This window comes from Vulpes lagopus, chromosome 16, assembly GCF_018345385.1.
Source record: "Vulpes lagopus strain Blue_001 chromosome 16, ASM1834538v1, whole genome shotgun sequence".
Lineage (NCBI taxonomy): Eukaryota > Metazoa > Chordata > Mammalia > Carnivora > Canidae > Vulpes > Vulpes lagopus.
In genome coordinates, this window is record NC_054839.1 from 45,349,692 (window position 1) to 45,364,272 (window position 14,581).

The window sequence follows — 14,581 nt, forward strand, 5'->3', positions numbered from 1 at the left end:
ACCATGTGCTGATATATGCAACAGCAAAATCAGTGCAAGTGGTGATATCATTGGTCTATTTTGAAGAAAGATGGTTGTAAAGCAGTTATTAACAAGAAGAAATAGAATACACTTGTTTTTAAAGTCTCAAAGATCTCATAGAGAGTAAGACATTATCTGGTGAAAACTATTCTGAGGATCCCAAGCTTTGCCATCCCATGTAACTTACAGAACAAATGGTTATGAATAGCCTTGTCTAACCTAACCCTTAAGGAGAAAGCTCTGTGGTAGTAAATAACTAAGACAAGATTTATCAGACTTCAGTATCAGCAATACTTGAATATGGTTACACTAAGTGAAGTTTTTTCCCAATTTCAGGCAATTAGCAGATCCAGATTTTTATATCAACATTTAGGGATTAAAATAAAGTATAGGATACTATACTCTTTAAAGAAAGTACTATCATAACTGAATTGTATCATTTACATAAAACTTATTCTTCAAAATCATTTTTAGCCAACAATTTCTTACAAATTGGTAAAATTAGAAAAAACAATGAAAATGTAGAAACATAAATTAGCAATAAAAGAAACTACATAAGAACTTTAAAAACATGCAAATTACAGGGACATTTAAGTTGTGATAATATAACTTTAAAACTAAAAGCTAATCTGAAAACAAATGATAAACTAATTTTGTATAAAATGACTGTACCTTTCTCAAACCTCTCCCTAATAGGTTAAGAGGAAAAAGTTGCCAAGTTATTTGAAGATGTGCTTACAACTTCATTAGGATAATTGATAAAAAGTCCTACTCACCAAATTAAATGATAGTTCTATTCCCACAAAAGGATAAATAGGTACTAAAATTTTAATATAATTTTTAATACATCACCTTCAGGGCCCTAGCTAACTTTTATTCAGAGAGCATATTTTGATATAATTACTACTTTTATTGGCACCCCAAAGTGCCTCTACTTTCTATTCAATGCAATTTTTAAAAAGCTATAACCAGACAAACACAAAAACAATGAGAAGAAGGTGTTAAAAGTTGAAGCCACTTGAGAAGTAGGACAGAAGAGTTGAAAAAAGCACCACAGAGAAATGCAGTGTCCACTGAAGGCAACACAGTTCGTACCAGGGCCTGCCGTATCCTCTCCAGTGAGTTATTCTACTTTGCTTCTAAAATAACCACTAACCAATCTTACTTTCCTTCTAAGACAAACACCAACTAAGATAAAAGTCTCCCAAATGTTCACAAGTAAGAACAGTTCTGCAGGCTGTTGCTCTTACAGCAACAAAAGCAGACATGCTACTTCAATGATAAGTCAATGAGCAAGCAGTGTTTTTTTTTTTTTCAATTGTCAAACTGCAATAAACTCAACAAAAGAAGCCAGTGAACAACACAAGGGATCCTCCTTTGTAGACGATCTTGTGTTTTCATTTAGCTCAGAGAAATACACAGCAGTAAAATCAGAGAAAGGGCTATTACATGCCAAGTCTTTGAGTCATTTGTGAACTCCTTTGTAGGGAGTCTGACTGAATTTGCCAAAGGAGGAGAGGGAGTCTTTCTCCACAAAAGTAGAAACCTTTCTATTCTTCTAAAAGGCAACAGGGACACCTGGGTGGCTTAGTTGGGTAAGCATCTGACCCTGATCTCAGCTCAGGTCTTGATCTCAGGATTTTGAGTTCAAGCCTCACACTCTGCTCCATGGTGGGCATGCAGCCTATTTAAAAAAAAAAAAAAGACAACATAATCACAAAATCAACAAAACCTGCTTTGTATATGAAAGTCAGTATTTTAGACAAACCTATCTTCTACGGAAGGAAATTCCTTTACCAGAGGCACATAACAGGTTGAAGGAAGAAAAAAAAAAAAAAAGGAAAACTATTGAGCATGTCATAGAACGCCTCAACCTACCACATTTCTTCCTATATACCACCATCTCAAATCACCTAAGCTCTTCCAAATGGAACTTTTCAATCAGATGTTTTCAGGACTCTGTCTCTGCATGTGCTATTCCACCTCTCACCTTTCTCAAAACACCTATTCATATTTTAGGTCTCATTCTAGCCTCCTCCTAGTAGTTAATTTTCTAGACTCCTAATTCTTTTAGTTGATACATTCATCATAATTTGTATACCTATCTGCCTCCCTCATTAGCAGAGAGTTACTTGGGGGCAAAATCTACACTGTTTTTTTTTTGTTTGTTTGTTTGTTTTTTACCTTTGTACCTCCAGCACTGGATAAAAGGGCTGGAACACAGTGGATGCTAAACACTTGTTAAATGCTCACTTAGGAGAGAAATACAGTCTAGGAGTTTACATTAAGTGAAAAAGCTCAAAGGACCCAGAGCAGCACATGTAAGAAATATAAAACGACATTACAAATGTCCAGTGAAAATTCCCACCTTGGAAAATTGCTCAAACTGAACAATGGGGGCACTGAGGAAAAAGGGAACATTTCTCTTTCCTTCTCATTGCTTTTTTCCATTCCAACAGGAATGACTCTAAAAGCCTCTCATAAAAACACATACAGAAGAGTGAAGTTGGACCTGTCTCCCAATACTCACAAAAATTAACTTGAAATGGATCAAGGACTTACGTATAAAACCTGCTACCCTAAAGCTCCTAGAATAAGACATAGGGAAGAAGCTTATCAGTATTGGTCTTGGCAATGGTTTTTTGGACATGACACCAAGAATATAACAAAACAAAAATCAACAAATGGGACTACATCAAACTCAAAAGCTTCTGTACCACACAAAAAATAAAGAGACAATGCACAGAATGGAAAATAGTTTTTGCAAATCATATTTTGGATAAGGGGTTATTTAATATCCAAAAGAAATAAAGAACTCGGTGAACCTAACAAAAAACAGTCCGATTTAAAAATGAGAAGAACTAAACAGACATTTTTCCAAAGAGAACTGCAAAATGATCAAAAGGAAGGTGAAAGCTGTCTAACATTACTACTCATCAGGGAAATGCAAATTAAAAGCACATGAGCTATCACCTCACACCTCTAAGAATGGTTATCATTAAGAACACAAAAGATAACATGTTGGTGAGGATGTAGTGAAAAGGGAATTAATACGTTCTTGGTGGAAATGTAAACTGGCCCAACCACTATGGAAAACAATATGAAGATTCCTCAAAAAATTAAAAATAGACCTACCATATAATCCAGCAATTCTACTTCTGAGTGTATACCAAAGGAAATGAAAACAGGATTCTGACCAGAAACACACACTTCCCTGTTTACTGCAACATTATTCACAGTAACCAAGATATGGAAACAACTCGAATGAATAGATTTAAAAAAAAGATATGATACATATACACAATGGAATATTATTCAGCATGAGAAAGGAAAATATCCTGCCATTTGCAACAACATGAATGGACCTTAAACACATTATGCTAAGCAAGATAATTTAGATAAAAACTATATGATATCATTTATATGTGGAATCCAAATAAATTAAACCTGTAAGAAGAGAATAAAACGGTGGATACCATGGAATGGTGTAGAGGGATGAGATTAAAGGTGTTTAAGGGCACAACTTTATAATGAGCAGTATATAAACCATAGAGATCTAATATACAGTATAATAAACACAATGATGGTACTGTACTATTTATAATGTGATAAATACTGTTACATTAGGGATCATAATATATAAGGGTATCAAAGTACAATGCTATAAATTTAAACTTATGCAATGTTACACATAAAATTTATGCAAATAAAAATAAAAACTTCTTATAAAAATAGTCAAAAGAAGAATTCAGAAAATTGTTAGGGAGTTCCTTGTCCTCTAAGAAAGTGGAGTGATATCTCTGGTTTCATTTCCTAAGAAAACTCATTTGTCTATAAAACTTTTCTATGTGATAGACATAGCTGTCAAAGAAGAAATTGTAACATATTCAGAGAATGTGTTTGTTTGGGAAATTTTTGAGTGACCTAAAATGTATTGAAAAAACAGAAATGATTACTTTTCATACAAAAACATCTTGGATTTTTTTTTTTAATAATTAACATTTAAGGAAAGAGTAATCCCATTCTTATTTTCCTATACAGATAAAGTAGAAATATAAACTCTTTAATTTCTTCTGAAAAATTGTAACATGCACTTAACAGTTCTTTCTAAAATTCGTAAAATTCATTTTGAATAGCACCTTCACACTCTGTAACAAATATACAAAATAAAGTGTCAATCACCTTATTTTTGACATATAACTAAATTCCACAGCTGTGCAACTTATGTGCCCATCAGTCATCTGCAAACGCAGCATTCTCGGTGCAGCCTGAGATTCTTCATTGTCCTTTGGTGCAGCAACATTGCGAATTTTCTGAATTTGCAAAACACATGGACCTTCAAGCTGTCAAAACACAAGGGAATAAATATTACTTTCCAGCCATGGCTTTGTTTTTCATTTATTGTGTTTCTCTCTTAATCGTCATACTTTGTGATTTATAATAATTTCAATTAAATAAGGTAAAAAATTAAATTATGTAACATACGTCAGAGTTTGGGGGGATTTAAAGATAAAACTTCTAAAGCATGTCCTGAATTCATTAATTCTGAATGCATTTTCATAAAGTAATGGGAAAAGTTGAAGAAAACAAAGTTATATTTCTGGATTAAAGGTATATTAATAGATGTTTTTAGTGCTATAAGCTCTAAATTATTCACATACATGCCCTCCCCATCTTCTCCATGTACATTAAGGGGCAATCTGGAATTAAAGAACTCGGTAATTTTTTAAGGTACATCAACTTTACAGCACCAGTTGGAAGGAATGTTTCCTGTTTAAAAACATCAAGTTTAAAGTACACCCTCTTCTGGTATTAATGAAGAATACAATACTCCAAAATTTAAACCATATAAAGTTCAAGAAGTGTGAGCTGTACTTGATTTATTTTCACATTATCTTTTCAAGTAAATTTAAATCTAATGCTGTACTACATGCCTGGCACTAAGGAAAAGAAACACTCTCTCCAGCCACATTTCAATCAAAGACAAAAATTAAAATGATGGACTAACCAGCTATTAAAATTTTTATATAACAAAATATCTATGATATAATTGGGAAATGCTGGTAAGATCTGCTTACATGGCTGAAAAATAACATAAAGTGATATTTTTCACATTATAAAATATTTTATCTCTAAGTAGTATCATACCTACAAAGGTAGAAAAGGGCTATTTTTCTGTGACACAGTCCTAAATAAAATTTTTCTGTGCACATGAATGTAATTTATATTTTCAGCAAAGAAAAATGTAAAATGATTAACATTTACACTTAATCTCTTGAGTGAGCATGTCCCAAGTTAACAAATCTGCTACTGCATATTTACCAATATTTTGCCTATAAAGGAATAATTTTGTTATAAATTTAGTCCTAAAGAATATAATTAGAAAAAAGAGACTAAAATCTCCACCTAAAATTCAGTTACAAAAAAAATTCCAAGATAAAACAAGTCAGAACCTTTAACAAATATAGATAAGCTGCTAATTCAGGATGAACTATTTCTTTTGCTTTGTAATTCCCTTAAAATAAGGACATTTAAGTTATTATTATTATTATTTTTAAGATTTTTATTTATTTATTCATGAGAGACACAGAAAGAGAGAGGCAGAGACATAGACAGAGAGAGAAGCAAGCTCCCTGCAGGGAGCCTGGGGGGACTTGATCCCAGAACTCCAGGATCACACCCTGAGGCAAAGCAGACTCGGTTGCTTAAACCGCTTAAACCGCGGAGCCACCCAGGTGATCCAAGGACATTTAAATGAAACCACTGGAAGGTTATAGTTATTATGTTTATCATTCTCTTTATTTTCAACATGGATGAATATTCAGCTTGCAGGGTTCAATATGATCCACCAACCATATGCAACTATTAAATTTATATTTAAATTAATTAAAATTAAATTAAATTTAAAATTCAACTCTTGAGTAACATTAGCCAAATTTCATATTTCAAATGTTCTGTATCTGGACAACACAGATATAAATTATATATATCACTACAAAAAGTTCTATTAGACAATTGATTATCTAAATCCATGTGTTCCAAAGTGAGACTCAAGCATCCTAAGGAGAGTGCATCCATTGAACTATGAGAGGGAAACTCTTGCTTCTGTTTTAATTCCTGATAAATAAATTAAACTTTCCTAGTATTTCTTATCCAGCATGAGAAGGGCATCCTAACTCAGTCATTTGACATACAGATCACAATGTATCTTTATGGAATTGGGGAGTTCTACAATCCATGAGGGTTGACAGGACACTTTTGTGATTTTATTTGCTTCCAATGTGTGTGTGTGTGTGTGTGTGTGTGTGTGTTTAAAGATTTTATTTATTTACTCATAAGAGACACAGAGGGAGAGGCAGAGAGACACAGGCAGAGGGAGAAGCAGGCTTCATGCAGGGAGCCCGACTTGGGACTCGATCCCGGGTCTCCAGGATCATACCCTGGGCTGAAGGCGGCACTAAACCGCTGAGCCACCCGGGCTGCCCGCTTCCAATGTGTTGTAATAAACTGCTTTTTATTTGTGTGCAGTTAAATGGATATATAGAATATATTACCTAGTTTTAACAATTAATGCTCATAAAATAGACAAGTAGCTTTAAGTTTCTACCAAAGAAACATAAATTGAAGATAATATCGATGACAAAAACACAGGGTAGGAATACAACCATTTTGTTGATCTCCTACATCCTAGCTGACCATAGGAACAAAAGCTAGAGAATGCTAGGAAATAACACCTGCCCCTGGCTCCTAATATTTCCTAATAAGCAACAAGTTCACTTACTTAATTACTCCAACTCCTGGTCTCTCTAGCCCTTTTAGTGGATCGAATAGTGTAGTGACCCCTCAAAAAGATACATCTATCTGGAACCTGTAAAGTAACCTTATTTGGGAAAAGGGACTTTGCATACATAACTGAGGTTAGGATCTAAAGATGAGATCATCCTGAATTAGGATGGGATAGAAATCCAATGATGAGTGAACTTGTAAGATAAAGGGAAATAAACACACAGTATAAATAAACACAGAGAGATGCAGGCTAGAGAGGCCATGTGGAGATGGGGGCAAAAATTGGAGTTTCACATCTACAAGGCAAGAATGTCAAAGACTGCCCACAGCTACCAGAAACTAGGAGAGAGCCATAAAACAGATTTTCCCTAAGAGCCCCCAAGAGGAACCAAACTTGCTGATACATCGATTTTAGACTTCTGGCCTACAGAACTGTGAGAGAATACATTTCCATGTTTCATGCCACTGAGTTTGCCACTGAGTTTGCAGTAATTTGTTACAGAAACCTTGGGAAACTAATACACCCACTCATGGAATGACCTATCTGATTGGGAAGAATATATTGTATACACTGAGCTCAGCATCACCCTTCTTCTTCCTGAGATCTAGCCAGGATCCCTGAGGTATGAACTACTTACTCAGGTTCTGCACGGGACTGACACGACCACAAAGGAGTGTATGTGTGTCTACCTGGCCTGTGGTTCAGTGGGTCCATTTGGCTCTCCCACTAAACCACATCCTTCAAAGAAATTTTCATTCATGATAAAGTTGATATTTTGGCCCACATCTCCCACACTTTACTTCTCAATTGATTCAAAAGCAAAGTGGAAAAGGAGGTACTGTTTATTAGGTTCTTCTTAGAAACTCCTAAATTATACAATCTTGTCATAGTCACTTCTCAGTGTGAATCATCAGGCCTTAATATTAGTGATCCCACAATTCAGAAATGTTCTGTAAGCCCACATATATAATGATATTTCTATTATTATGTTCACAAAATTCAGTTTATTATACTCTGTAGAAAAGAAATACAGAGGTATGGGATCTAAGTAAAACACAATTTGTAGAATAAAATGCTACAGTTCTAAGATTATAAATCCTAACTTTACACTCTAAATCTAAAATCATCTAAAGATGGGGCACTTAGGTAGTTCAATTGATTGAGCATCCGAGACTCAATTTTGGCTCAGGTCATGATCTCAGGGTCATGAGATGGAGCCAGGGTTTGAGCTCCACGCTCAGCAGGGAATCTGATTTCCCCTCTCCCTCTCCCTCTGTCTGTGCCCCTACTCATGCATTCCCTTTCTCTCTCTCTCTAAAATAAATAAATCATTAAAAAATAATAAATAAAATAATCTAAAGGCATTCACAATACTGAATGTGAATTAACCTCAAAATCTGTGTCCAACTAGTGTCAACAGCAACCCCAAACTAAAAAAAATATAAATTTTAAATAATGAAAAACAAAGATTAATCTTTACTCAAAATTTCTCCTTCTTTGGGGAGGGAGCCAAAGGGAAAGAGAGAATCTTAAGCAGGCTCCACGCCCAGTGTGGATCTTGATTTAGGGGTCTATCTCATGACCGTGAAATTATGACTTGAACCAATATCAAGTTAGACTTAACCGAATGAGCCACCTAGGCACTCTTCCTAACATTTCTTTAATGTCTGATTTTCTTTTTTGCATGAGTAATAGGGGACAAGTAAAAGAAATTACTGTAAAAAGTTTAAATAGGTAAAAAAAATTCATTATTGTCTCTCCAGGTAAAGATTCCTCATCATAATAAATGATACCAAATATCTGCCAGAAATATTATCTGAGGCCAAAACAATTCATGCAGGCTTCATTCCTTCTTCTGCTTAGGACGATGGACACCTCTCTCGTGTGAACTCCTAAGCAGTCATATAAACTGATTTGGAATACCAGATTTAAATGGCTCTATTAGTTTATTACTTTATTGATATTAAGTAACACTCCTGTTTATTAATCAGACTCTCCAATGACATGGAGATGGCTGAATGACATGGAACTAGTTGTCTATAGTATGATCACACCTGGAAAACTGAGATTTTTTTCTTTAGGACTCTAGAAATCATCTAAATTTAGACAGTCTATGATTCTTACTGTGAAATATCTGGTAGCCATTTTTAAATAATCTTATCAATTTCCTTGAGAAATAAATTTCCACCATTGATACCTAACATCATAAGCACAGATTCTCCATCAAACTTAGACACAGGACCTACAAATATATTAATTATGAAAGAATCTATGAGTCTGATTAAATTCTGATCAATTTTACAAGATTATTGCAAAGTGGGTTAAAATTAACAGAATAAAAAGTTTCATCCTCCAGTCTTCTTACTTAAAATCATAATTCATTTCATTCTTTATCACTATTTTCAAAGCATTTCCAGTGGCTTCATTAAGATTTCCCGGGGTTCATTTCTTCATTCACTTATATCTAGAGAAGTTTTTGATTAGACTATTCACATCTCTATCTTAGGATCCAAGCCAACAGGACAAATGATTCCAGAAAGCTATCTTGGAAGAAGAAACAGTGGTCCTGCTTTAGCTACTTTAAAAGCCTGAAGGACAGCATTTATGATGCTCTCTTTCTTTTCCTACTTCTTTGTCTGTCAAAACAACTCAATATCATTTTAAGAAAATTTTAACAAACATGAGGATAGGGCAGGAAAAGATCACAGGAAAAAAAAGTATCATTTGTCACACCCTGTACCATTATAAGGATAATATCAGACTCAAAAAAACTAGAATGAAAGACAACTATCTATACAATGTTAGAAATTTCAGAGCATTCCTCACATCATCCATTCAAGCATCTATGCTAAATCTCAATTTGGTCGACATTTCCTCCAGAGAAGATCTATGTGTGCTTCTGGCAGTAACAACACTACAATTGAGAGAGCCTTGACTTTGGGCTAGTGTAAAAGTAACAAAAATGATCTTAGCCAAACCCTCAACTCAGTGTAAGTTAGTAGCACCCCCACTAGCTCCACGTATCCTTTTTGAACAAAGCACTGCTGATTCAGGTGCCCATGATTCCCATATAGAATGATCAAGAAAGATCAAAGCACAAGAAAACATCAAGAGACTCACAAAGAAGCCACAAAGCATGAGAATCATAAATTAAAAAAAATTTAATGTAAGTCTCTAAGGTCTAGAGAGTTTAGAATTATCAAAAGTAGACTACAAAATAATAAGCAAAGACTTGTGCTGGTTCTTTGCAAAAACTAATGAAACTGATACTGAGTAGAACCAATCAAGGAGGAGAGAGTAAAGATGCCAATCAGTGATTTAAGAGAGAATATTAATAAAAATATCAACATACTTTCATCAGCAGTGGAAAAGTAAAAGAGAACTATGCAGAGCAGCCTAAATGCCTACCAATTAGTGAATGAAAAGAAAAAGTGGTATATCCATACAATGGAATACTACTTCAGCAATAAACAGAAACAAACTACTGACACATTAACCTCAAAAACATTACACTAAGTTAAAGAAGCCAGATACAAGACAGTACATATGGTATGATTCCACTCATGCGAAATGTCAACAAAAAGCAAATTAATAAAGAAAACATAAAAGACTATAGATATAACATTAAGAATAATAAGTAAAAGGTAGAAGAATTTAAGATCAATATACAGTTACCAGAGAGAAAAACTAGTAATTTTTTTAAAACACCATTTATAGCAATAAAAATAAAATACTCCAGGAATAAAGCTTACAAAAGATACAAGACCTATATGCCTTTAATAAATTATAAAACTATGGGAAAACCAAATAAATGAAGAGATATATCTAGAAATGTGCTAGAGGCAGCTCATACCAGTTCACAAGAACCTACTGTACACATTTCTTTCCAATTCCAGCATCAATGATTTCATGGTGTAGCTTATAGTCAGCCATGTAGTAATATTTTTGCTACAAAAGGTAGGAAATGCTACATATCAGAGCTTTTTTCTTCTCTTCATAGAGGCAGCTTATAAGCATTTCACTGGTAAATATGATATCATAAGCATATCAACGGTCTTTAAGCTGTCCTGTAAATTCATTGCAATTTCAATCAAAACTCCAACAAATTTTTAGAAACTTGATCATTTGATTCTAAAATTTATATGTGTGTGGGATGGGCAGGGACAGAATAGCCTAAAGAAGAATAACATATCTTACAACCACAAGATTAGAAAAACATGACCATTTCAAGTGCCACAAATGATATAGATCAATGGTACCTCGCATGTACTACTGAAGGTGATATAAATTCGGTACAACTACTTTGAAAAATAATTTGGCATAATCTTATAAAGTTGAACACTGGCTTAGCTCTAGCATGTAACAATTCAATCCCTGGCTATTTCCCCAGAGAAACTCTTACAAAATGCATCAGGAAACATATACAAATTTATTCCTAGAAATAGTGCATCTATTATAAAAACAAAAGAAAAAGAAAAGCACTCAAAATATCCATTAGTAGGAGAATGAGTAAGTAAACTGAGGTATATTTAAACAGTTTAATATTATATGAAAGAGAAAACAAATTAATAATAGGTATATGCCACATGCACACCTATTAGATATAGAACCCTAAATGAAAAAGCAAATTACAGCAGGCAATGTGTGAACATTTTTAAAACTTCAAAACAAAACTACGTATTGTTTAGAAATAACTATGTATGTAAAATAGTTTTAAAAGTAAAGTTAAACTCTAAATTCACAGCAATCATGTTTTGGTGTGGGAGGAGGGAAGAGCCAGACATGGAGATAGGCAGAGTAGTATTGTAATGTTCTAGTTCTTATATCAAGCCTAGGCTTCACAGGTACTCACTTCATTATTAAGCTTTAAAACATATAAATTTGTATGTCTCAAATATTACATTAAAATCGTTTACATATTTTGAAATTAAAGACATTAGGTAGTTCACAGAGGTGTTAGGAGAATTAGAACTAGAACTGCCACCTACACAGTGAGGAAAAAACACTCATAATCAAACCATGGAACTGGTTTGATGGCCGTGGTGTGTTGGTAAAACAGTTCTTAGATGGGGAGAGGAGAGAAGAAGCCTTAATATTTGTAGCATGTCAACTTCCATGGCTGATTTCAATTACCAATAAGTTACTAACTCTAAACTAGGAAGAGATGCTGACAATTAGCATTCAGGAGCTGTAACAAGCTGGATCCAGCACACTGCAAGTGTCTAGCTGTACATCTTGTACCATCAGTCTCACAGGCCCTTGACTACTAATACCCTATAAACTCAATCTTGCTGTAGCTTCTACTACTAGCAGAGAGCATTCACCACAGTTCCTGCTTATTTAAGTGACTAGCCCAAGTCAATAGCAGCTACAGCTGACTAGCAGAGCTGCGGTACATATGCATGGCATTGTTGCAAAGGAGGCTGGGAAAAATGCATCCAGCATTTTCTTCTCCACCACATGACTTCTCCACTACATTCCCATACACACAGGAAGAGAACTCTGGTTCTAGGAATCACAAATGTCCACTGTACTTATCTTCCATGTATTATTATCAGTCAAGATTTTGTCAAGCTCTATTTCTTATAGTTTGTACAATAAAGTAGGTTTTTAAAATTTCTTGTAATTTTCCAAATAGACATAATAATGCTGAATATGTGTGTGTGGGTATGTGTATATATATACCTACACACACATACACTCTCCTAAGATTTTAAATATGTCCCCAAGTGGGATCTACCCACTATTACCTCATTGAGAAGCACATCTCTAAAAACTAATAGTCTAGCAGGAAAAGCAACCTCCCCACCTTACCAAGCTGAGATGGCTGTCCCTTCATCACAAGTACTTCTGACATAATATTTGTTTCACTATATGAACACTGTAAGTTTCTTGATCTCTCATTAGATTATGTGCTCCAACAAGGCAGGGGCTGTCTTGTTGATTTGCTGCATCCCTTGAACTTAGCACAAATATGGATTTGAAACTGCTTGACAAATACAGTATTTCCTTTGTCTTTATAATAATTTACTTAATTTACCTCTAGATCTATAAAGTGTGATAGAATCACTTGTGGATCTTAACTGAGAAAACTGAGAGCAGATGGTAATATACTCTGCCAGAGGTCATTCAGCTACTAAGAGGAAGAATTAGGATTTAGATTTGATCTTACACCAAAGTCTGATGTCTTTCTATTACACATTCTAAAATATGACAAAATTTGTTACATAGCAAAAGCATATATAGGTATAAAGGGCAATGGAAATATTGATGCTTAAAAATTAATTCTGCCCAAAAGAGGTCAAGAAAATTAGGAGAGAAGTAGCATATGAATGGGGATTTTCAGAATAAATAGCAGTTTGCCTGGCAGCAAAGAGAAATTTTAAGAAAGTTACAGTTCCTTCATCTCTGCAGTAAAAAAAGAGAGCAGTAATCATATTTATTTTCAGTGTTTTTCTGAAGGCCACATAGATAAATGCATATAAACTGCTTAACACAGGATCTAGCAGAGTCGATTTTCAGTAAAGAGGGGGAGGGGAAGGGGAGAAAAAGAAGAATTTGCTGGAAATCAGGGTTTTTCTAGAGAAGTTAGAAGCTTGCACAGTCAATCAGAGAAAGACAATTATCATATGGTTTCACTCATATGTGGAATATAGAAATAGTGAAAGGACCATAAGGAAAAGAGTGGAAACTGAGTGCCGGAAAATGAGAGAGGAAGATAAGCCATGAGAGACTCCTAACTCTGGGAAACAAAAAAAGGGTTGCAGAAGGCAAGGTGGGAGAGGGGATAGGATAACTGGGTGATGGACATGATGCGATGAGCGCTAGGTGTTATACTATATGTTGGCAAATTCAATTAAAAAAAAACAACAGATAGGACCTATGTATTGATAAAGGATTACCTAATAATAAATTAGTTTTCAGTTATAGAATCATTAATTCATCACTTGCTAAAAGGCTCATTTTTTGAAAGACTCTTGAAAACATGTCATTAGAGTCATATAAAATGTAAAATGTAGACACTACTTCAAAAATAAAACTTTAGGAGAAAATAAAAAATAAGAATAAAAATTATTTTAAAAAAGCTTGCACAAAAAAGATCAAGAGAAAATTAAGTCAAATTCACTTAGGATGCTGAAAAAAAAAAAAAAAAGCTTTGCAAAAGTAGTCCCTCATCCCTATCTCAAATTTCTCAAGTGATATTCACATACAGTGAGAGTGTAAATGTAAAAAAAAAAAAAAAAAATTAGTCACAGTAAAAAGAAAAACATTCTGAATCATAAATATGGTAGTACCTTTACTAGAAGATCTAAAAGTTTCTACTCCTTAGAAATTTTAAAAACAGGGTATTATAAAAGTCTATTGAGAAACAGACATAGTCTTGAATAGGTTCTCCCAAACTTGAGATCCCCTGTAAAAAGCATCAATTTATACATCAAAGTACAGCACAGAACATAATTTCTCTTATTCAATCATTCAGAACAATTACAGCAAATGAAATATGAGAAAACACTGTGGAACTTCCAGTCAAAAGTAACCCTTCTGCTAGTGTACCATTTGCCTATTTCCACACCTTTATTCTTCACCTCTTTTGCATTTTGTTCTCTAGGAGAATTAAAAAAAAAAAAAAAAAAAAAAGTAAGGTGAACAGTTTGTTTTTCAATTATCAAGAGTATTTGTTTAATATATATTGTTTTGTACAGTTGTTTTTAAACCCCACAGAAGTTCTATTAATATTTGCCAATAAACACTTATAAATAAAGCATAGTAGAA

General features: G+C 34.0%; 1 protein-coding gene across 8 annotated transcripts in view; it reads right to left on the reverse strand.

Moving 5' to 3' along the window:
* Positions 1-14,581, reverse strand: part of TDRD3 (tudor domain containing 3) — a 162,108-nt gene that overhangs the window by 82,568 nt on the left and 64,959 nt on the right. For all 8 annotated transcript variants that reach the window (XM_041730866.1, XM_041730862.1, XM_041730860.1 and 5 more), the window contains one exon: positions 4,204-4,364. In XM_041730866.1, the coding sequence (XP_041586800.1) occupies positions 4,204-4,277 (74 nt within the window). In that variant the 5' untranslated portion in view covers positions 4,278-4,364. The remainder of the gene's footprint in view (positions 1-4,203; positions 4,365-14,581) is intronic.